General features: G+C 44.3%; 2 protein-coding genes and 2 non-coding genes across 5 annotated transcripts in view; all 4 read right to left on the reverse strand.

The window, feature by feature from the left end:
* Positions 1–2,610: 2,610 nt before the first annotated feature.
* On the reverse strand, positions 2,611–7,291 carry HSPA8 (heat shock protein family A (Hsp70) member 8). 2 transcript variants are annotated; one of them, XM_052653389.1, is made up of 9 exons: positions 7,255–7,291; positions 6,045–6,254; positions 5,545–5,750; positions 5,244–5,396; positions 4,605–5,160; positions 4,200–4,402; positions 3,759–3,957; positions 3,328–3,560; positions 2,611–3,042 (listed from the first exon to the last, which is right to left on the reverse strand). In XM_052653389.1, exons 1-9 carry the CDS (start codon positions 7,274–7,276, stop codon positions 2,845–2,847), a joined length of 1,980 nt encoding a protein of 659 aa, XP_052509349.1. In that variant the 5' UTR covers positions 7,277–7,291; the 3' UTR covers positions 2,611–2,844. The 2 variants fall into 2 exon arrangements, with proteins under 2 accessions (XP_052509349.1, XP_052509351.1); XM_052653391.1 differs by lacking the exon at positions 7,255–7,291 and adding an exon at positions 6,985–7,092.
* On the reverse strand, positions 3,156–3,239 carry LOC128061045 (small nucleolar RNA SNORD14). The gene has a single exon (XR_008200666.1). It is a non-coding gene; the product is annotated as a small nucleolar RNA SNORD14 (small nucleolar RNA).
* LOC128061044 (small nucleolar RNA SNORD14) lies at positions 4,472–4,559 on the reverse strand. The gene has a single exon (XR_008200665.1). It is a non-coding gene; the product is annotated as a small nucleolar RNA SNORD14 (small nucleolar RNA).
* Positions 7,292–12,747: 5,456 nt separating the features above from the next.
* The window catches only part of CLMP (CXADR like membrane protein), a 30,319-nt gene continuing 19,124 nt past the window's right edge, over positions 12,748–23,942 (reverse strand). Inside the window, exons 3-7 of the mRNA XM_052653085.1 lie at positions 20,256–20,457; positions 18,491–18,658; positions 15,141–15,263; positions 14,285–14,426; positions 12,748–13,693 (exon numbers count right to left, since the gene is read on the reverse strand). Coding sequence (XP_052509045.1) covers positions 13,393–13,693; positions 14,285–14,426; positions 15,141–15,263; positions 18,491–18,658; positions 20,256–20,457 — 936 coding nt within the window. The 3' untranslated portion in view covers positions 12,748–13,392. The remainder of the gene's footprint in view (positions 13,694–14,284; positions 14,427–15,140; positions 15,264–18,490; positions 18,659–20,255; positions 20,458–23,942) is intronic.

A 23,942-nucleotide genomic window follows, 5' to 3' on the forward strand; every position in this document is an offset into this window, starting at 1 on the left:
TGGAACACATCTTTACCAGCTTCTGCATCTACTGCTGTCAGGGCTTAGCCCTCAGCATGAAATTAAAAAAACACTATCACAAAAATGAAAGACAAAAATTGACTTCAGTCATTGGGTTTCTCAAAACCCCAAATTACTTCAACTTCCTGCAAAAGCTAAGTCTCCAAGCTTGAACACCAAAGACTGGGGTGAGCGGGGAAACACCTAACAGGGAACTTTTTAAGTATCTGATGAATATTGGGACCAAAATCATTAAGTGCATGCCAAGTCTATTCAGTGATATCTCTTTACAACCCTACAGATTGTAGCCTGTCAGATTCTCCAGGCAAAAATACTGGAGTGGGTTGCCATGCCTTCCTCCAGAACTTCCTGACCCAGAGATCAAACCTACATCTCTCCGTCTCCTGCACTGGCAGGCAAATTACTAGTGCCACCTGGGTATTAACTCCAACTTTTCTGATTACAAACTCCCTTGCTTTAAAAAAAAAATCCCTCAGTAAATGTGAAGCCCAGCTCTACATTGAGATGAGCCAGTGCCGCTACACTGGTATGCAAGAGTAGTTCTAGAATAAAGTCTACCCAATACTTAAATGCCTGACTGGTCTCCTCACCCAGTTTACTCAATCTCTGTTTAACTTCTCAAGAGTCCTCATATGCATTCTTTCAGACTAAATACAGGAAAATCAGTGTAACTAGCAAATAGTTAATCCCTAACTTCTGCCAAACCCTATTATACAAGCCCTGCAATGTATTATTTCTTCCATCTGTATAAGGGAAATAGTGCATTTTATTTCAATCTCATTGAAGAAACATGCATTTTGTTCAACTTGTAGTAATGGCTACCACCAATAACCTTTCATCGGTGTGCTTTGCGTTTCACTATTTTGTGACGTGAAAGAGGTCTTGTTTCACTATCACATTTCATCTCCAATTTTCTTACCAAGATCACATACATTCAGTGGTCTCAAAGAAAAGCCAAAACCAAACCAAAAATAATCCAAAAATGCCCCATAGGGTTTGCACCAGGTCACCTTCATGAACTGGTGAAAAAAATGACTCACTGCTGGCTCAGAATTTCCTAGAGCAATGTCAAACATTAACACCTAAGTCACAAAATAGCCAGTGTGATATGCACTGTTTTACTGAATTCTTCATCTTACTGAACTTAAAACTGTTTTACCAATGACAGCCTACTAGCTATACCCAGCAACCTGTAAATAAAACTGTTTACTTAATGCAGAAACATTCTTTTGAACTCCAATCTACATTGGTTGGTCACTCAAGAACAAAAAGCTACATAGAGACTGCAGTTATTGGTCACTCTGCTGCGAAGTCGCTTCAGTGTCCGACTCTGTGCAAGCCCATAGACAGCAGCCCACCAGGATCCCATCCCTGGGATTCTCCAGGCAAGAACACTGGAGGGGATTCATTTCTTTCTCCAATGCATGAAAGTGAAAAGTCAAAGTGAAGTCACTCCGTCGTGTCCCACCTTCAGCGACCCGACTGAAGCTTGCCAGGCTCCTCAGTCCATGGGATTTTCCAGGCCAGAGAGTACTGGAGTGGGGTACCATTGCCTTGGTCACTCTGCTATGAGCTTGAACTGACCACCATCCCTGGCCTAGTTTTTCCTAGATGACCACTAGGTGGCAGACTGCTGTTATGCAGGAATCATGAGCACATGGATAATGCTAGTGGTTAGAGAACGAAGAACCCACCTGCCAATGCAGGAGACCCAAGAGACAGAACACAGGCTCCATCCCTGGGCCAGTTAAGATAAAGGGTATCTTAACCCACTCCAGTACTCTTGCCTGGAAAATCCCATGGAGAGGAGCCCTAGTCCATGGGGTTGCAAATGTGAAACACGTATTATCTCACAAAGATGACTTTACAGGATTCACATTCCCAGATGCAAAACCTCTGACCCATAGCCCAACAATCCTTTGATTCTGTCAACTCAAGCTTAAACAGCCAAGGTATACTGAGGCCTTTGTTCCCAAGAAAGCTTAAAGGCAGTCCAGTGTATTTAGGCTTGATAAGCACAACTGTTCAGAATCAGCTTTTGCCTCTTTTAAGTTCCTGAATTAAGGCTGGCTATGATTTAAAATGAAATCATAATTAGATGCCCAATTTCTCAAACTTAATTACATGATGGGCAAAGGCCCTCACTATGCCAACCCTAACAGCCAGCTTCACAACACCCAACTCCTAAGCCTCAAGTCAGGAAAACAGAAAAGCCTCTGCAATTGATTAAAAGGGCTTCACAGTAAGGTGGTCTAGTTGCAGATTGTGACCGGTTTACCCATTTCCTTGCCCAATTTTTGCCTCGTGTCTTCTGAACTGTTTCAATCACAAGATTTACTGAATATCTGAGATGCCTGTTCCCAACCTACAAAGCATCAGTATCTATAGCTCAAACTACGTTAATAACAGACTTAGCACTATGTCAGTATAGTGATGGAAATGTTTACCCATTTTCCCACTTTACCTAATTCAAAGCCTTTAAGCATTCACTTAGGTTGAACAATCTGAGAACTAAGATACTATTATATTTAGCCAAAGAATTCCCATAGCCAAACACTACCCTTGTAAGCAGAGTCAAGACAATTTTATGGTGCCAATTTTAAATACAGTTTTATTTAAGACATTGCATTTTTCCACTTACAATACAGTGCTCTTAAAGTGCAATGTTTTTCCATGTGCACACACATTCCATGTTCAAGTATCAAGAATGCCCAGTTTATTATTTACTATAGCAGCTCAACTTTGTAACTGCCATGGGATTTGCTACAATTTGGGTCCTTCCATGTTTTGTGTGGAACAATGCTAAATCTATGCTACGCTGGCTTAATCAACCTCTTCAATGGTGGGCCCAGAGGAGGCACCACCTGATGGAGGAGCTCCACCACCAGGGAAGCCCCCAGGCATTCCTCCTGGCATGCCCCCAGGCATGCCTCCTGCACTCTGGTACAGCTTAGTAATGATGGGGTTGCAGACTTTTTCCAGCTCCTTCTGCTGATGTTCAAATTCTTCCTTCTCTGCAGTCTAAAGAGAAATAAAAAAATTCTATTACCATAAATTCTTTAAACGGAGGATTAAGTTTGATGCAATCAACCTGATACTATAAACAGCATTTAGGTTACATTGGAGGTCTTGGGTCACTCAGACATCCAAGGAAGGAATTGCCAACATCTAGGGTTCTGGTGGAAACCGCGAATGTTTTGGACCATTCATCATTGTGACCTCAATTTAAAAAACCAACCTAAGTTTTTGCTAAAGCCCTTAACACAAAAACCCCACACCCTCAAGTTTCTAGCAGTAATTACAAACCTGGTTCTTATCCAGCCAGTTAATTATTTCATTACACTTGTCAAGAATCTTCTGTTTGTCTTCATCATTAATTTTGCCCTGAAGTTTCTCATCCTCAACAGTAGCTTTCATGTTGAAAGCATAGGATTCAAGCGAATTCTTTGAAGACACCTTATCCCGCTGCTTCTCATCTTCAGCTTTGTATTTCTCTGCTTCTTGAACCATGCGTTCAATGTCTTCCTTGCTCAAGCGGCCTGTAAGATTAACTAGTGTTTTAGGTGCAATCTTTTATGCAAGAATAAACAATTACCCTGCAACTCCATTTAATGATTAAGTGTGATCTCTTGGCTCAATGCTCTTAGGAAGCTTAGACACTTGGAAAATAAAACCCAAACTCCAACGTCTTAAAAGACCAGATCTCACTACACACGCAATATGTAGCCCAAACTCACCCTTATCATTAGTGATGGTAATCTTGTTCTCTTTTCCTGTGCTCTTATCCACAGCAGAAACATTGAGAATGCCATTGGCATCAATATCAAAAGTGACTTCAATCTGAGGAACACCCCGGGGGGCAGGAGGTATGCCTGTGAGTTCAAACTTGCCCAGCAGGTTGTTATCCTTGGTCATGGCACGTTCACCTTCATAAACCTATAGAAATTACATTCATGTTACAGAAATACTACAAAAAGGAGAAAACTCAGTTTCTCTACTAGCTTAAATTTGGATAAGCTTGATTAGGCAAGACTGATCGCTCAGACATCCAAGGAAGGAGTTGGCCAACACAGGATTTCTGGTGGAAACTACGAATGGTTTTGGAATCCATCATCACAGCAGAACAAATCCTGCCCAACTTTACAGCAGCTCAAGTAAGCCAAACTGAGCCAGCTCACCTGAATGAGCACACCAGGCTGGTTGTCAGAGTAGGTGGTGAAAGTCTGTGTCTGCTTGGTAGGAATGGTGGTATTACGCTTGATGAGGACAGTCATGACTCCACCAGCAGTTTCAATTCCAAGGGAAAGAGGAGTGACATCCAACAGCAGCAAGTCTTGAACATTTTCAGATTTGTCTCCAGACAAAATGGCTGCCTGGACAGCTACATTAAAAAGAAAATTTTTTAAAGAAAAACCACAGTTTAACTCATTATCTTACTAACAATTCTCAATCGCTCAGACATCCAAGGAAGTTTTGCCATCATTAGCTGAAGCTTTTGGTGGAAACTACGAATGTTTAAAAATCATTCATCACAGCGAAATTTAGCTTAGGCCTCCTAACTGCTGTTTAAATAAAGAGATTACCTGCACCGTATGCAACAGCCTCATCAGGGTTGATGCTCTTATTCAGTTCCTTCCCATTGAAGAAGTCCTGGAGAAGTTTCTGAATCTTGGGGATGCGGGTTGAGCCACCAACCAAGACAATATCATGAATCTGAGACTTGTCCAGTTTGGCATCCCGAAGGGCTTTCTCCACAGGGTCCAGGGTGCCACGGAACAAGTCAGCATTCAATTCTTCAAACCGGGCACGGGTAATAGAGGTATAGAAGTCGATTCCTTCATAGAGGGAATCAATCTCAATACTGGCCTGGGTGCTGGAAGAGAGAGTGCGCTTAGCACGCTCACAAGCAGTACGAAGGCGACGGACAGCCCTCTTGTTCTCACTGATATCCTTCTTGTGTTTACGCTTGAACTCTGCAATAAAATGGTTGACCATGCGGTTGTCAAAGTCTTCTCCACCCAAGTGAGTATCTCCAGCTGTAGATTTGACCTCAAAGATTCCATCCTCAATAGTGAGGATTGACACATCAAAAGTGCCACCACCTAAATCAAAGATCAGCACATTTCTTTCTGCTCCAACCTGAAAGTTAAAATACAAAGCATTTATTTTCATGTTTGTGATAACTCAGCTTTGACTCAAACATATATAAAACATGTATGTACCTTTTTGTCTAAGCCATAGGCAATAGCAGCAGCAGTTGGCTCATTGATGATTCGAAGTACGTTGAGACCAGCAATAGTTCCAGCATCTTTGGTAGCCTGACGCTGAGAGTCATTGAAATAGGCAGGTACTGTGACAACAGCGTTGGTAACAGTCTAACAAGAAAAAAGATTAAAACAAGTTGGATATGCAAAAATACATCTTCACCATTCTAGTTTTACTGCTCACTCTTTAGTCAGCCAGAACCCCACATTACCAAGAAATAGTGGTAACCTCCACATCCTCCTGCAGTATAGTGCTCACCTTCCCAAGGTAGGCCTCTGCGATTTCCTTCATCTTTGTCAGGACCATGGATGACACCTCCTCTGGATAAAAACTCTTTGTCTCTCCCTTGTATTCTACTTGAACCTTAGGCCTGCCAGCATCATTCACCACCATGAAGGGCCAATGTTTCATATCAGATTGGACAACAGCATCATCAAATCTTCGTCCAATAAGTCGTTTGGCATCTATCAAAGATATCAAACACTGTTACCTTGAATTTCATTATACAACATCTTTTCACTAAGAACTTAAACCCACCATCCTACTGACTAAACGCCTGTCAACTCAAGTTCATACAATTATATGGATTCAACTTCTGAATAGCCATGATACTACAATTAGATTTTGAAAGGATAATCAAGTTTCCTATGGGTTATCTTCTCTTATTCCCAAGGATTTCATGGCCACCTCACACTTAACAGCTTCTCAAATTACACACTGCCTAAATCCCTCAAATTCACACTACAATTAAAGCTTACCAAAAACCGTGTTGGTGGGATTCATTGCGACTTGGTTCTTTGCAGCATCACCGATCAATCGTTCAGTATCAGTGAAGGCGACATAGCTTGGGGTGGTTCGGTTCCCCTGATCATTGGCAATTATTTCCACCTTTCCATGCTGGAAGACACCCACACAAGAATAGGTGGTGCCAAGATCAATGCCAACTGCAGGTCCCTTAGACATGGTTGCTAAAGCGGGGGAAAAAAAGTGGTTAGAAAAGCAGATTAAGCACCAAGACATTTACCAAATCAACGCAACCTGGTACGACCACTCTGAAAATTATACTTAGCACCTCACCCAAGAAACTCTGCCCTTGTCAGAAATAATCACGCGGGAGGGTCACAGCAAGCGTGTAAAGCGCTGCAGTAAGGTTGCCTTGCCAACCGCGGAAGCCGCCGCAGACAGGAAAACCAGCAAGGAAGGTCTGTTCTGCGGCATAGTTGAACACGTGGTCCCGTGCCCCGGGCTGAACCTTAACCCTGCCCCCTACCCGTACTCAAAGCCGAAAGGCCTGCAAATGCCCTGAAGCCCCCTCCCCCATCTTGGGGCCGCGCCAATGACGACTTCCTCTTTGAAGAACATTGGGTCTTAAAACAAGAAAACGGAGCCGCCGACTCTTAAACCGCTGGCTCCACGCCCTGAGACGAGTGATGCCCCTTTCTCACCGCATGGCCTACCACGCCGCCTTCCCTCCGTACCCCGGTCCTCCGTCGCGATTGGACCCCTGGGCTGCCGCCTCCCCTGGACAACAAAGCCCCCCAATCGAGGCAAAAGAATTGCCACACACACCACCCCCCCCCCCACCCCCCCGCCTGAGATGCTCAGAAAGCCCCGGGCGGCCGCAAATCCATGCAGCCTGCAGCGGCCTATATGCTCCCGACAGACCATCGAAGGCTGAAATATGTAGGCCTTACTTACCAAAAATGTAGGCCCGGCTCTGCTGGATAAGTCAGCAATCTGGAAAGCTGCCGGTGCGTCCAATGAGACCGGTTTCCGCCCGCCGCCCCGTCTCTTATACCCTGCCTCAGAACCTTCCAGAAGGGGCCCGCCCCTGCCGGTGCCCATCATATCTCCCTCAGCCAATGGGAGTGCGGCCACCTCCGCAAGACCCAATGACGAACCCGGCTCTACCACTCGGGCCTCCCTCTCCCGGCCGCAGCCCGCCCCGCCTCTCGATGACGCACTCACCGCAGCGTTCTGGAACTTTCATTCTCGCCCCCGCTCTCCGAATGGCCCCGGGGAAAAGGAGGGTGGGGCCGACGGAGCCCGCGCGCGGGAGTCCTCAGTCACCCTTGGCGAAGGGCTGCGGTGGGGAGGAAGGGCGCGTCTGCCGCTGCGCATGCGTCCTCAGAAAGCTCAGGCGGGAGGGACGGAAGGAGAGGGAGGAAGCGGGGCGGGCCCATCTGGAACCAGCCAATAACAGCAGCGCGACCCGCAATCCCGCTCATGCGGAACCCCGGCAGCTAGAGTGCAGGGCCTGCGGGGAGGGGTCCGGCCGCGGGAGCCGGGGAGAGAAGACGGAAGTGGAGCGAGGACAAAATGGCGGCTAAGGTTGAGCCCCTCCCCCACCATTCTCTGGCCCGACTCCCAGCCTGGCCTTATAGGTGATTTTCTAAGACCTCCCGGAGGCCACACACCCACATAGCCAGCGCGGCTCTAGTCTAGAGCTGATCCAGCGCGGCGGAGTCGGACGTTCCTACCCCAGGGCGCTGGGAGGGTAACTCGCCCAGTGGCACCCAGATCTAGGGATGGAAGGAGCCGGTCAGCCGCCGTGGCGGAAGGGAGGTTGGGGTTCTCGCCTCTGCGCAGGGTGCGACAGGTTAGCCGGACAGGCCCCTAGCACCTCATTTCATGGAAGCTGGAGGCTGGCTGACCCTCACGCAGAGATTGAGCGGGCGGGTTCGAGTGGGGATGCTGTGTCTGGACCCTCAGCGAAATAGATGGCCAAACTCTGTTTTTGGAGCGCTGATGCCTCCGCCGACCCTAGTCTCCCGCCGAAAATAGATGGGGGCTTCTTGGCTTGGCCCCTCCTCCACCCGCCCAGGTCCCCGCACTTTTCAGTTTTGTGTTTTTAAAGAAAAACTAGGGAGTTCTTCGGAGAAGGCAGTGGCAACCCACTCCAGTATTCTTGCCTGGAAAATCCCATGGGTGGAGGAGCCTGGTAGGCTGCAGTCCCATGGGGTCGCTAAGAGTCGGACACGACTGAGCGACTTCACTTCCACGTTTAACTTTGATGCATTGAAGAAGGAAATGGCAACCCACTCCAGTGTACTTGCCGGGAGAATCCCAGGGACGGGGGAACCTGGTGGGCTACAGTCTCTGGGGTCGCACAGAGTCGGACACAACTGAAGCGACTTAGCAGCAGCAGCAGGGAGTTCTTTCCTTGTAAATGATCCAGGCGTTGGGAACCTGGCTTCCGGTAGCCCGGTGTCCTTGTATTTAGACTTCCTGAGCCTCCTGTTCTCAGTAATGTGAGGTAATATATTTCCTGCCTTGACTTTCGTCAAAAACTAACCGAGCGACCTGGCAGAGAGGCGTTGAAAATGTTACTGAACGAGTGGAGTACATAAAACAGGGTACCTAGAATTTCAAATTGTGGTGCTTGGCGTGGTGTTTGGGGCCTTGTTGCGCCTTTCTCACCACGTTGAATGCTTTCCAGTGTGCTCTTTCAAACAGACTGTACTGTTTAGTAGATGAGTGGACACACATAGGTGAAAGGGTTTTTTAATACTACCTAGCAGAACTTTCAGTGGTGTGGCTGGAATTAGAAACGTCTCCAGACTTAGAGAGAGGCTGACAGAAAGGGGTTACCTTTCCCTTGTCAAAGCCAGTAAAGCCTAGAGACAGAGTCGAATATTGGATCAAAGGATTTTCTTTCTGTATTTGCCTTCTGGAGGGAAATGTGGGCTTGAGTCCATGGAGATACACACCTAATTTCTCGCCATTTTTCAAGGAGCTCGTTTTATATGATGCTTTCATGGGGTGCAATGTGCTTTCATTTGTTATTTCATTATCATCAAGACAGTTCTCTGAGACATAGCATTCATTCCTGTGTTAGGAGAGAAATGAGGTTCAGAGAGATTATTTGTGGGACGTTAAACAGCTGGCTGAGCTAGAGTAGAGCCTAGCTGTTAATTCCAGATTCTTTGGTGTTTTTAGATTAGTTATTTCCTTCCTGTAAGCTCATGTAACTCGAACTGCAAAAAGCGAAAGATGTGTGCTGAGGCAGGCTTTTTTCAATTTTCTTTGTCATCTGCAGACTTCCTCTCCCCACCCAACTTATCAAGTACAATGTGAATCACACCCTACGTTTTGCAGGTTTTTAAACTTAGCTCTGAACTACTTAACAATATATAAAGCAGTGGAAAATAAAATGAAGGCTCAAATACGCGGGTTTGGGGAATTGCACCTAATAGCAGTGATTGCTGAACGCTGAGCAGATAAGCTTTCCTCATGTTCTCTGGTCATTTTCAAAACATGTTCTAGGATTCAAAGACTCTTCTTTTTAACTAGAATGAGTCAGAGTTTATGTATTTAAACTTCAGATTATGATACATGCCCTGTTTCCACCTCTTTTAAATGCACAAGGTTTCAAGGGCTACAGTACTGGAGTCTGAACCCTAGGGCTTCTGGCTGGGGAAGTGGGTCATGATTTACATTTTTTGAGTGCCTGTCACAGGCCAAGCATTATTCTAAGGGCTTTGCATATATTACCGCCGTTAATTTGGTAACTTTTTTCCCCAGATTTATTTGAACCCCCTAGTGTGTACTTTTTTATTGGTACTTCACCTTGGCATAAAATATTGCTTAATAAATATTATTTGTTATTTTGGTTAAGTCCTTAAGAGCAGAAACTGTCATGAACTTTGTCATCACTTTGTATGTCCAGGACTACTTAGTATCTTGCCTTGTGAGAAAAAAGTGCTTGATATATTTGTGACTAAAATCAATAAATAATACATCATATGCAGTCTGAGTTCTTCTTTTCTTCACTTGGCAGCAAGCTAATAAATAAATTTCCAGTGCAGATTATATGAACTTCAGCCTCTCCTATAGTGTCACCTTCACTTATTTATTTTTAAGTTGCTGACACAGATGCATCTGTAATATTTGGTTTTTGTGATCAAACAGTCCCATTGACAAGGCAACTTGAAGTTAAAATTGAAATATAAACAGCTTAACACCAGAAATCAAGCAAAATTATGTCTTTTTGCAATGGCAGTTTTGAAATTCATTTTATACAGTGTAACAAGAAAGGCATCACTTCATTATTTTACAATTTTAAGTTTAGTGTATATATATTTCATTGAAATGGCTATTCTCTAAACATCCAGATTATTCCAGATACATTCCATCTGTATCTTCTTTCTACAAGTACCTTTTCTTCTACCATCTATTTTATCCTTTTTTGTTTTATATTAAAGAATCAAATGTATTTGACTTGCAAGTTTAATGGAATATGGTTTGACACCAGTAATGATTCAAACTTTATTTTAAACCCAGAGCCTGTCATATCTGAACCCAAAAGCCTAACTGAAAGAGAAGCAAGCACACCATCACTATTAAGACTTCAGTATCTCATCTCAGAATCTTCAATTCCTAGAATTTCTGATTTCAGGTAATAATTTGTGGCATTTCTGTAGATCTCCAGTGTGAATAGATTTTCAAAATATGACTATTCAACTGGTATTTTAGTCTTCTAATAACTAACCTGTTTAAACCTTTTCATGCAAAGAGGACTGACTCCTGCCTGCAGAGGCATAGGCAGGAAACCTTAGGTTCAAAGGTAATAAATAATGATAAGAGCAAATTGCTAGTGATGGCACTGCTGCAGCTGCCACAGAATACTCAGTTTGGCTCAGATACTCCTGGAATGCGAATTCTCTGAATTACACAACAGAATTGATATTGCGCCTAGACACCACACGACCAGAAGGATAAGTTGGTGGAGTAAATAAGAAATTTATATCTTACAAGGAGGCAGTGTTAGTATAAGAAGCATTCCAAATACGCTAACCCTCTTAAACTAATGGCAGACATTCTTTGCTTCCTCAACTTTGTTCCCAACTTTTTTTTGGCGGAGCTGTGCTGCTTGTGGGCTCTTAGTTCCCTGACCAGGGATTGAACCAGCACCCTTGTCAGTGAAAGCATAGAGCCCTAACCACTAGACTTCAGGGAATTCCCCCCCCAACTTCTTTTTTAGAGGAAGACAAAACTCAAAATGAAACTTTTAAACAAGGGTAAAACCCGCTTCTTAAAGGACTTTAGAAATGCATTTATAGTATGTGATAATTAGAGGTAAAAATGAAAACAAAAATGGGACAAAATCCTAGGTCAACTTTTCCCCTTTAAGCACCTGATTCCCATTTCAGAAACTGGGCTTTCATCAGGACTTTCTTGATGGTCCAGTGGTTAAGACTCCTTGCTCACAATGCAGGGGGGTACAGATTTGATCCCTGGTTGGGGAACTTAGATTCCCAAAACAAACAGGGATTTCATCACCACATTTAGCACTACTTTTCCTTTCTCATAGCCTGCTGCCTTTTTAACAATGTTTAATTAATTAATTATTTTTGGCTGCCCCACTCACCTATCAGGACTGTAGTTCCCTGACCAGTGACTGAAACTGCACCCTTGGCAGTGAAAGCAAAGAGTCCTAACCACTGCCCTGCCAGGGACTTCTTGGCCTTTTAATAATAATAAACATTTTGCTCTACCAATGGTGACCTGTTGACATTTGCTTTAGAGTTTGAAGGGCTATTTCAGGTTTGGCATTCTTGCCAAAGAATGAATTGTAGGATGAATTTGACTAGCAGAGTAGTCAAAACTATTAAAAAAGCAAGTTATTGTATGGGAGGCTGCTTTCTTTTTATTTCGCAGACCCCACCTTCTCCCATGAGTCAGCTCTTGTGAGAGCTATCCTGGTGAATCATTTCCTCAAATCTTTCCAAGATGCCGACAATATTTAACAGTCAGTAACCCAGATCCCCCTGCCACCCACTAGTTATCCTCACCATCTCTTCCCTAAATGTTCATTTCCTCTCCTTCCAGCCTAGAGCTAGGCTTCCTTACAGGCTAAACTGGGAAAGTACTGAATTTCTGTCTGTCTCAGCCTCTCAGGAGGGAATGGTATGATGTCCATGCAGTGCCACCAGGAAATGTTGGCAATCCCTGATCTCTGATAATTTAAGGCCTAGAATCAATACAAGTCCCATGTTCACATCCTCCTGAAAGGAAAGAAGTGGAGGAAACTCCCAAGTTTGATGCAGTACTGAACTTCTGATGTCACTCCTTGACATACTAAGAAAACTGATTTAATCTCCCTTTCTGGTCTAGTCAGTTTTGAAATTCTGATTTCATATGTTCACAGAAAGAAGAGACTGTAATGGTTTGTTGGGTGATCTTCCAGCATCCTGAAAAGACCTTTTCTCTCAAAGACTTCCTTCTAAGGAGATTGTTAAATGTTAAAACACCTAGTTTTCTTGCTCCACAGATACCCAACATAAAATCCTGAGAGACATCCACTTTGAGGGAAAATCCACAATTATTCCAGCATATATTTCTGATATTTGTCAGTGGCCCTCTGAACATCAAAATGGAAAGTTATTCACAGTCTCTCATTACACATTTTGAACTCCTTTTTTATTTCTTTTATGGTTCAATATAAGTAGGAAGATTGATTGTGGATTATTGGTGTTCAACCGGTAAGTCGTGGGAAAATTCAATCATTCTCCATCTCCCACTATTTCAACTCCTCTTGAAATTAATACCCAAACTTTGTGGTAAATGACGTCAAGTCAGGACAGAAGAGACGTGTTTCATTTTTTGGAGTTTCTCATGGTGCAAATAGGTGTAATATAAGGCTGTAGGTTCTGCTTGACTCTGAACAGTCATAATAATCCAGTAGGTTTGCAGAAATGCATAGAAAATTTATGAACAACACCTCGTTTCTTGACAATGGTGAGTCAACGCGTTGATACAAAACTGCAGGTGAGAAGTTCTAAGTGTGTTCACTTCCCCTTTCCCCAACTCTTTCACCATGGCTCCTGGTCCCCAAACACCCAGATTTGGGCCCCCATTTCGCCCCCCAACTCTGGTCTAAAGGCACAGTGAGGTGCCTTTTTGGAGATGATCAGCTTACATCCTTTTCCTCGTTTGGTGTCATGTAAGGAAAGTGTTCCTTTGAATCTGTTCCGTGCAGTGGTTGCTGCTACTTAAATGACCCCTCGTTGGGCTCGAGGCGGGTCGTGTGGCTGGTGACTGAGCGTCGATGACCGGAAGAATCCTGACGCCTGGGAAAAGCCAGCGAGTCAAGTCCACTCTAACTCAGACAGTTTGGAAGGCTCTGCTCTGGCTGGGGATCGTGCTGGGGGTGTTTTCTGCTTTGGTCAGGGTAGCGTGGGAGGCTTTCTTTGGTTCAGAACCTCGGGCCTCGGGCCCCACCGGGCCGTAGGCGTGGGCACCCAGCCCTGGCCGGCGCGCCGCCTCGGCGCATGGGGTCCGCTGGCTGCGGGAGCCGCTGTTGGCGGTGGAGCGCGTGGAGGAGGAGCCGGAGCGAGAGCTTCGAGAGCCCGAGGAAGAGGAGCTGGGCTTCACCAGGCGGGCTTTCGGGGCTTCCGCATCTTCTCTGAGAGGGAAAAACACCGAAGATAGATTTTAGGATTACAGGATTGTGAAAGCTTCCGCTCTGGCTGTGGCTTTCGGAGGCTGCCCCATCCATCAACTCCTCAAGCTGGAAACCTTGAGTTACCACTTAGGGAAATATGGACTCCCCCTGCGTCCTGAGCCCTCGCGTGGGCTCAGGCGGATGTGCATCCCCAAGATCAACCCTGTGACTGCGGCGCGAAGTTGGGGGGGACCGGGCACTCCCCACCGGGTGTCCACACAGCACTCCCCTCGACTTGGAGTCGGTCTGTGGAAACTATTTAAAGGCCCATGGATGGGCTAGGCCCATTCTTTATTTTATGGCTTTTATAAGTGCAAGGTAATCAGAAATAGTGTAAAGTTTATCTATTAAGTCTCTGATGCAGATAGTTTCACAAGACAGTCAAGGTCAACCGTCCTTCTGCCCTTGGGCTGCAAGTCCTTACCTACCAGAATAATCCTTGTAACAGATTCAAGGTTATGAGGAAATGGGACAGTTTTGTTGGCTGGTCATTATGGAGCTGGCCCTAGAAATGTAGCCTAGGTGAGGAAGGGGATTCTGTGGGAGGTTTACCGAATTTCATTTGGTCTCTCTTCTTCCTCGTATCTCTTTTTGTCTTTCCTTCGGATCAACAGCCACACCAAGAGGAAAATCAGCAGGGCTCCGGCCACCATACCTGTCACTGCTCCAGCAATCATGCCCACGCTCTGTACATCTGTTTTCTCAGAAACAAAGCAAAACCAAACATAAGCTATGCAATACATAGATTTAAAATACATAAAGCTCTGGATGAGTATTTCCAGATCTTCATATCTGTCTCCCTGAGTTCCTCATTATCCTCTCTGGGTGTGTATGACTGTCCCTCCTGATATCGATGGGGAGCAGGACAGCAACCCTAAAATATGCCTTGTTGACATTAGGATTATTTGGGGCTGATTAAGTTTTTAAATATTTGTTATTATTTGGCTGTGCCGGATCTTAGTTGCAGCATGCAGAATCTATTAAATAGTTCCCTGACCAGGGATGGAACCTGTGCCCCCTGCATTGGGAGCACAGAGTCTTAGCCACTGGGCCTCTAGGGAAGTCCCTAAGCTGATTATTTTTGAGCAGCAGCAGATACCAGAGAAGCTCTGAAAACAGTAGAAGTTACTCTCTGTAAGAGAAATCTGCATTTATAAAGGAAACCTCTATTTGGTTCCCTCCTGGATAAAATAAATTTCTTTAGGGGGCCGTAAAATTCACACATACTTGTAAATTTAGAGTGAGCTGCAACTGTTGAATAGTCCTTGGCAACTACTGAATTTATTTCAGTGATAACCATGTCCTTCTGGAGATGAAGCTTTTGACCATACTCTTACCTGGATTAAAAATGTTTTACACTGAACCGGCAGTGCGGGGACAAAACCACATCAACACTTTGGGTACTTACACTGTACGGTCACTCGCACCACACAGCTTTCCTTCCCAGCCTCATTGCCCGCTGTGCACTGGTAGAGCCCAGAGGAGGACATGGTGAGATTCTGCAGCAGGACACGTCCAGGGCGGTTGTAGTCTACACAAGCAGAAAGACGACCGTGATCCCCCAGTGACAGGTTTATATTTATTGCTTACTTTATTGTGTCACTGACCTAAGATCCTATGATACAGTTTGCTAAGGATGAGGTGATAGAATTGATCCAGAATGTGGGAAGAAGCAGAGAAGGCAATGGCACCCCACTCCAGTACTCTTGCCTGGAAAATCCCATGGATGGAGGAGCCTGGTAGGCTGTAGTCCATGGGGTCGCTAAGAGTCGGACATGACTAAGAAACTTCCCTTTCACTTTTCACTTTTATGCCTTGGAGAAGGAAATGGCAACCCACTCCAGTTTTCTTGCCTGGAGAATCCCAGGGACAGGGGAGCCTGGTGGGCTTCCGTCTATGGGGTCGCACAGAGTCAGACATGACTGAAGCGACTTAGCAGTAGCAGTAGCAGTGGGAAGAAAGGTGGTGAACGTTCTTTTAAACTGCAGTGCACCCTCAAAAGTGACAAAAGATTCCGAACATTTAAGAGATACTAAACACAATAATTTTCCACAGTTTACTGTGATCCATACAGTCAAAAGCTTTGGCATAGTCAAGAAAGCAGAAATAGATGTTTTTCTGGAACTCTCTTGCTTTTTCCATGATCCAGCGGATGTTGGCAATTTGATCTCTGGTTCATCTGCCTTTTCTAAATCCAGCTTGAACATCTGGAAGTTCATTCACATATTGCTAAAGCCTGGCTTGGAAAATTTTGAGCATTATTTTACTAGCGTATGAGATGTGTGCAATTGTGCGGTAGTTTGAGCATTCTTTGGCATTGCCTTTCTTTGGGATTGGGATGAAAACTGACCTTTTCCAGTCCTGTGGCCACTGCTGAGTTTTCCAAATTTGCTGGCATATTGAGTGCAGCACTTTCACAGCATCATCTTTCAGGATTTGAAATAGCTCAATTGGAATTCCATCCCCTCCACTAGCTTTGTTCATAGTGATGCTTTCTAAGGCCCACTTGACTTCACATTCCAGGATTCTGGCTCTAGGTGAGTGATCACACCATCGTGATTATCTGGGTCGTGAAGATCTTTTTTTGTACAGTTCTTCTGTGTATTCTTGCCACCTCTTCTTAATATCTTCTGCTTCTGTTAGGTCCATACCATTTCTGTCCTTTATCGAGCCCATCTTTGCATGAAATGTTCCCTTGGTATCTCTAATTTTCTTGAAGAGATCTCTAGTCTTTCCTATTCTGTTGTCTTCCTCTATTTCTTTGCATCGATCACTGAGGAAGGCTTTCTTATCTCTCCTTGCTATTCTTTGGAACTCTGCATTCAGATGCTTATATCTTTCCTTTTCTCCTTTGCCTTTCACTTCTCTTCTTTTCACAGCTATTTGTAAGGCCTCCTCAAACAGCCATTTGGCTTTTTTGCATTTCTTTTCCATGAGGATAGTCTTGATCCCTGTTTCCTGTACAATGTCACAAACCTCCGTCCAAGTTCATCAGGCACTGTGTCTATCAGATCTCGTCCCTTAAATCTATTTCTCACTTCCAGAGTATAATCATAAGGGATTTGATTTACGTCATACCTGAATGTTCTAGTAGTTTTCCCTACTTTCTTCAATTTAAGTCTGAATTTAGCAATAAGGAGTTCATGATCTGAGCCACAGTCTTGTTTTTGCCAGTCTTGCTTTTGCTGACTGTATAGAGCTTCTCCATCTTTGGCTGCAAAGAATACAATCAATCTGATTTTGGTGTTGACCATCTGGTGATGTCCATGTGTAGAGTCTTCTCTTATATTGTTGGAAGAGGATGTTTTGCTATGACCAGTGCGTTCTCTTAGCAAAACTCTATTAGCCTTTGCACTGCTTCATTCCATACTCCAAGGCCAAATTTGCCTGTTACTCCAGGTGTTTCTTGACTTCCTACTTTTGCATTCCAGTCCCCTATAATGAAAAGGACATCTGTTTTGGGTGTTGTAGGAAAATTCTGAAAGAGATGGGAATACCAGACCACCTGACCTGCCTCTTGAGAAACCTATATGCAGGTCAGGAAGCAACAGTTAGAACTGGACACGGAACAACAGACTGGTTCCAAATAGGAAAAGGAGTACATCAAGGCTGTATATTGTCACCCTGCTTATTTAACTTCTATGCAGAGTACATCATGAGAAACGCTGGGCTGGAAGAAACACAAGCTGGAATCAAGATTGCCGGGAGAAATATCAGTAACCTCAGATATGCAGATGACACCACCCTTATGGCAGAAAGTGAAGAGGAACTAAAAAGCCTCTTGATGAAAGTGAAAGAGGAGAGTGAAAAACTTGGCTTAAAGCTCAACATTCAGAAAACGAAGATCATGGCATCTGGTCCCATCACTGCATGGGAAATAGATGGGGAAACAGTGGAAATAGTGTCAGACTTTATTTTGGGGGGCTCCAAAATCACTGCAGATGGTGACTGCAGTCATGAAATTAAAAGATGCTTACTCCTTGGAAGAAAAGTTATGACCAACCTAGGTAGCATATTCAAAAGCAGAGACATTACTTTGCCAACAAAGGTCCATCTAGTCAAGGCTATGGTTTTTCCAGTGGTCATGTATGGATGTGAGAGTTGGACTGTGAAGAAAGCTGAGCACCCAAGAATGGATGCTTTTGAACTTTGGTGCTGGAGAAGACTCTTGAGAGTCCCTTGGACTGCAAGGAGGTCCAGTCAGTCCATCCTAAAGGAGATCAGTCCTGGGTGTTCATTGGAAGGACTGATGCTGAAGCTGAAACTCCAGTACTTCGGCCACCTCATGCGAAGAGTTGACTCACTGGGAAAGACCCTGATCCTCGGAGGGACTGGAGACAGGAGGAGAAGGGGATGACAGGATGAGATGACTGATGGCATCACTGACTCAATGGACGTGAGTTTGAGTAAGCTCCAGGAGTTGGTGATGGACAGGGAGGCCTGGCGTGCTGCGATTCATGGGGTCGCAAAGAGTCGGACACGACTGAGTGACTGAACTGAACTGAACTGAAACACAATAATTAGAATAGGTTTATAGAGTACATTTATTCCTAATCTCCTTACCACTTTTATTTTTGCCATTTAGGGAAAGAAAAGACATATTTTTCTGTTCCCAGTTAGGTGTGAAAAATAGAAACAGTGAGGTTCAGTAGTGTATTCAAGATCCTTGTGAGGTGTTCACAAAACCAGATTCAGAATTCACTGAGAGAGGACTGACTGTCCTGTTGTCTCCATGGACCAGTAAAAAAGATGACTTACCAATCTTAGATTTGGGAGGTAGACGTTCATCCTCTCCCGCCTTCTCCTGGACTCGCTGCCAGGAATACACAATGGGCTCTGTGCCAGAGGATGACTCACACTGCAAAGTCAGGTCACTTCCTTCTGTCAGCTCTCCTTCCAATTCACACTTGGGCTTTGATGGTCTCACTAGCAAAAAAAAAAAGAAAAAGAAGTCAAAGATCCCCTGACACCGGTGAACAATATCCTGTTGACTTGTTTTTCCTCATATGGTCAACTTTTGAGTGTGGGTTTAATATTCCTTTGTTACCTTGCCATGCTTTACATCTCACTCCCCAAAATATACCCACTTCCATCCCCTGCACACATACACACCCAATTCCAGCTGTTTCCAATGATGCTGATATAATTTAGAGAGGTTGCCTCAGAAACTCCCTCATCACTTCTCAAAGAAAAAAATGTTTTGGTCTTTTTTCCTAATTCCTGGGGCCCTACTTGGACTTGGTGGGACTCACTGAGGGCCCAGGAATCTGTATTCTTTGGGGGAGGGGGGCCATGCTGCCAGGCTTGTGGGATCTTAGTTCCCTGACCAGGATTGAACCTGTGCCCCCTGCAGTGGATGCTCAGAGTCCTAACCACTGGACCAATGGAGAATTCCCCAAAACCTTTTATAATTGGAAATTTTAGAAAAGTTGAGTGTGATTTTCCTTTATTTTTAAAAATATTTATATATTTGGCTGTGCCGGATCTTAGTTGTGGCACATAGGATTTAGTTCCCTGACCAGGCATCAAAGTCAGGCCCCTGCAATGGGAGCAAGAAGTCTTAACCACTGGACCACCAGGAAAGTGCCAGGGTGATTTGATTAACACTGAAACAGGGACAAAATTTCATGAACTTGGAAGCAATTAAGAAGAAGTTAGGAACTCTTGCTGTGTCACAAAACAAAGAAATGGATTTGAATCAGATCTGAGAGATTTGTTTCACCATGAGGATACTACTTAAACCTGAGAGGACATTTAACTTTTGTAATGAGCTACCTCAATGGCTCAGCGGATAAAGAATCTGCCTGCAACACAGGAGACACAGGAGATGTTGGTTTAATTCCTGGGTCAGGAAGATCCTCTGGAGGAGGAAATGGCAACCCACTCCAGTATTCTTGCCTGAAAAATCCCAAGGACAGAGGAGCCTGGTGGGTTACAGTGCGTGGGGTCACAAAGAATCAGGTACAACTGAATGACTAAGCACAGCACAATGAGCTACTACGGAAAATTGATTCTCTTCTTTCATTATGGGTCAAATACAAAACATACATGCTTTTCCCCAGGGAACTGGACTAGGTGATGTCTGTACAGTATGATATATTGGGGGCTTCCCTGGTGGCTCAGTGGTAAAGAATCCTCCTAACAATGCAAGAGGCATGGCTTCACCTGATCCGGGAAGATCCCACATGCCTCGGATCAACAGGCCGTGTGCCACAACTACTGAGCCTGTGCTCTAGAACCCAGGAGCTGCAAGTACTGAAGCCCTCACGCCCTAGAGTCCGTACTCTACAGCAAAAGAAGCCGCTGCAACAAGAAGGCCACACACCGACACTAGAGAGTAGCCCCTATTCGCTGCAACTGTAGAAAAACCCACAGAGCAACGAAGACCCAGCACAGCCAAAACTAAACAAAGAAAATTATTTTTAAAAAGTATGAAGTATTGAAGATGTTTTGTACTACTGTGATACATTTGCCTGTCCCTTATTAATAAGATATAGGTACTTACTGGGGCACTCTGTCTTACCTAAAACTTTTAAGATGACGTAGCTCCACACATAGCGCCCTGAGTTCTTCACCTTGCAGGTGTACCGGCCCTCATCACTGGGCTTCAGAGGCTCAATCTGCAGGGAGGCATCTCCTGCCAGGAAATTGGAAGCGAAGGCCACTCGGCCCCTCTGTTCCTCAGTCAAGTTATTGTAGACGTGATGGCTGGAGTAAGTAATCACCTGTGGGACAGACAGAGGCAGGGTCACACTGTGTGGCTCTCAGCCTCCCCTCCTGCTGCAGGCAAGATGAGGCAAGGAAGTGGAGCAGAGCAGTCAGGTCTGGGGCTGACTGCAGGAGACCTGTGCTCTAGACAAAATTAAATACACTGTGTTTGTCTAGGCCTTCCTTCTCCTGAGGATAACAGCCCCTCATATTTGTGTAGCCTTTTAACTATAAAGTAGTAATTGTTCCATTAAATGCTCAGAACCTTTCCATTTTAGAGGTAAGGGATTTTATTTTTAAAATTTCATATGTATTTTTTCTATTGAAGTATAGTTCATTTACAATATGTTAGTTTCAGGTAGTACAGCAGTGATTTTATATAATATATAAATTTAATATATAGATTTAGATAATATATATTCAGTGATATTAGATATATAATAATATATATATTTTATATGAAAGTGTCCATTCTGAAGGAGATCAACCCTGGGATTTCTTTGGAAGGAATGATGCTAAAGCTGAAACTCCAGTACTTTGGCCACCTCATGCGAAGAGTTGACTCATTGGAAAAGACTCTGATGCTGGGAAGGATTGGGGGCAGGAGGAGAAGGGGACGACAGAGGATGAGATGGCTGGATGGCATCACGGACTCGATGGACGTGAGTCTGAGTGAACTCCGGGAGATGGTGATGGACACGGAGGCCTGGTGTGCTGCAATTCATGGGGTCGCAAAGAGTCGGACACGACTGAGCGACTGAACTGAACTGAACTGAACTGAACTGAACTGTGTGTGTGTGTTCAGTCACTTCAGTCATGTTGGACTCTGTGTGACGCTATGGACTGTAGTCCTCCAGGCTCCTCTGTCCATGGGGATTCTCTAGGCAAGAGTACTGGAGTGGGTTGCCATGCCCTGCTCCAGGGGGTCTTGCCAACCCAGGGATCAAACCCAGGTCTCTTATGTCTCCTGCATCGGCAGGCAGGTTTTTTACCACTAGCACCACCTGGGAAGCCCATATTTTATATATATATAATATATATTTATATAACTTAATAAATATATATAATGTGGGCTTATATATAATATATATTATATACTTATATATATAAAAAATCTCCTTCAGATTTCCCTATAGGTTATTACAAAATACTGAGTATAGTTCCCTGTGCAGTAAGGGATTTTAAATTTGAATTACAGACTCTAGTTCTCACAGTTGAGGCCAGGAAAGAAGAAAATGCACAGAATGGTCACCAGAGTTGACTCTGAGGGAAAAGGAGAGCCCGGAAGCTAGGGAGGGGAGGAGTCTTACCTCCCCCACTCCCCCGCATACCTTTCCTCCTCACTTTGCATTTCCTACCACTTGCACGTGATCTGGTCAAGGTTCAGATACTCCTTGTGCTAAGTGCTTTTACATCTAGTTTATTTCTCACACAGTATTTCCAAACAAGCGTTATCTGTCCCCATTTCACAGGCAGGTAGCAGAACCAGGGTTTGAACGTGGCCATCTGAAGCCATCCTGTTCACTGTTCTGTTTACCACGGTTACCTCTCCTTTCCCCACCCGCATTCATTTATTTCACTGCTCATAAACTGCTCTTCCACCCGCATTCATTTCACTGCTCATAAACTGCTCTTCCAGAAAGTTTGGAAATGAGGGAGAAAATATGAAACAATAAGATGTGTTTTGCCTTTATGAAAGTTCAGGGTCCAGCTGAAGTTAAGGAATAGAAGTTAATGTTACAATCCAGGTCTGATACTGAGGGAATCATCGGTGACTTTCCTTCTTTTTGACTTCACTGTGGATTAGCATACAAGAGTAAGCTAGGTGAGAAGAAACTGTCTTTTCCTTCCATAAAATACACATGGGCTTCATGTCATTGTTTTCACTGCTAGGGAGACCAAAGTTGAGATTTCCCCAACGGAAAAAAATAATCATGATTTTTCTTGAGTTTTCATCTGCCCTCATCATGATCTGTACGAGGGCTTCCCTTGTAGCTCAATCAGTAAAGAGTCTGCCTGCAATTCAGGAGACCTGGGTTGAATTCCTGGGTCGGGAAGATTTCCCCTGGAGAAGGAAATGGCAACCCACTCCAGTATTCTTGCCTGGAGAATCCCATGGACAGAGGAGCCTGGCAGGCTACAGTCCATGGGCTCACAAGAGTCGGACACAACTGAGCGAAGAAGCACACAGCATCATGACCTGTAGTCCTTGAAACTTTTCCTGGTTCTGTTATCCATCACCTCCTGGCTTGTTTTTTCGCTGTTTTGTTTTTTTTTAGCCCAACGCTGTGCAGCATGTGGGATCTTAGGCCTCTAACCAGGGATCAAACCCATGCCCCTTGCATTGACAGCACGAAGTCTTAACCACTGTACTACCAGGGAAGTCCCCATCATCTCCTACTAATCACAAAAACCATGCTGATCTTGTCTTCCAAGACTGATAAATGCCCTTGCTGCCACTTAGCAATCATATTCCTAAACGTACTTGATTTAAACATCAGCGAACATTTATGAAATGACTGCTCCCCACCAGGTCAGGGGGAGGCTATTCAGATGAAGTAAAACTCTCTTCTGATCTTCAAGTAATTTATAATCTAGTGGGATTAACAAGGAGAGAAGTATACACATAGAAAAAGGAATGACTAACTTGAAATAGTATCAAGAGAGAATGTTCCCAGAAAAGTCAGTGGCATTTGAGTTAGGCTTTGAAAGATGAGTAGGCCAAGTAAGAGATGAGAGAAGCAGGGCAAAGATTGCCAGAGGGAGCATTCCAGACACATGGAACAGCACTAAAAAAAAAAAAGCAAGCACATGGGAGTCCCCTAAGCACATTTTTGGCTTCAGCTGTTCCAAACTGTTTCAGTCTAATCCCTGAACTCTGTTGTTAATCACGTGACTCTCTGCAGCTCAGGAAATGCCTTCCTGAAAAGACCAGGAGCCATCCAATAAAATGGCCATAAATTCTCTCACCATTATATTAGAACGTTTCAGCATCATCCATTTTGCCCTTACCACATCTCTGAAAAAAAAGTGTTTTCTCCTTTCTCTGTATGTTCTTTTTCTTCACCAAATATTTACTGAGTGCCCACATCGGGTACTTTGCCAGGCTCTGGAAAACAATCATGAATAAGACATAGTTCCTACCCCGAGGGCCTCAGAGGGACAAAATGCTGGAGAATCAAATAAGAGAAAATTAAGGTAATAGATAATATGACTTAAAATGTTTTCAGTATTTGATTTTGTCCCCTCACTTCAACCAATGCAACTATTGTGATAATTCTGACATCCTTATCTCTATCGCTAACACATTTTTTTAATATGTATTTTTATTTATTTATTTGGTTGTACCAGGTCTTAGTTGCAGCATGTAAACACTCAGCTGTGGCATGTGGGATCCAGTTCCCTGATTAGGGATCAAACCTAGGCCCCCTATATTGGGAGTGTGGAGCCTTAGCCACTGGACCACAGGGAAGTCCAGACACCAGCACATTTTTGAGCTCCA

This window comes from Budorcas taxicolor, chromosome 15 (assembly GCF_023091745.1).
Source record: "Budorcas taxicolor isolate Tak-1 chromosome 15, Takin1.1, whole genome shotgun sequence".
In the NCBI taxonomy this organism is placed as follows: Eukaryota; Metazoa; Chordata; class Mammalia; order Artiodactyla; family Bovidae; genus Budorcas; species Budorcas taxicolor.

What these genes read in the sequence shown, in the direction of transcription:
- HSPA8 (XM_052653389.1), bottom strand. Translation starts at nt 7,276, where the DNA reads ATGAAAGTTCCAGAACGCTGCG. An exon ending in GAAAGTTCCAGAACGCTGCG is followed by an intron (nt 6,255 to 7,254) that starts GTGAGTGCGTCA and finishes CCCCCGCTTTAG; the next exon opens with CAACCATGTCTAAGGGACCT. An exon ending in ACTGGCTGGATAAGAACCAG is followed by an intron (nt 3,043 to 3,327) that starts GTTTGTAATTAC and finishes ATTTCTCTTTAG; the next exon opens with ACTGCAGAGAAGGAAGAATT.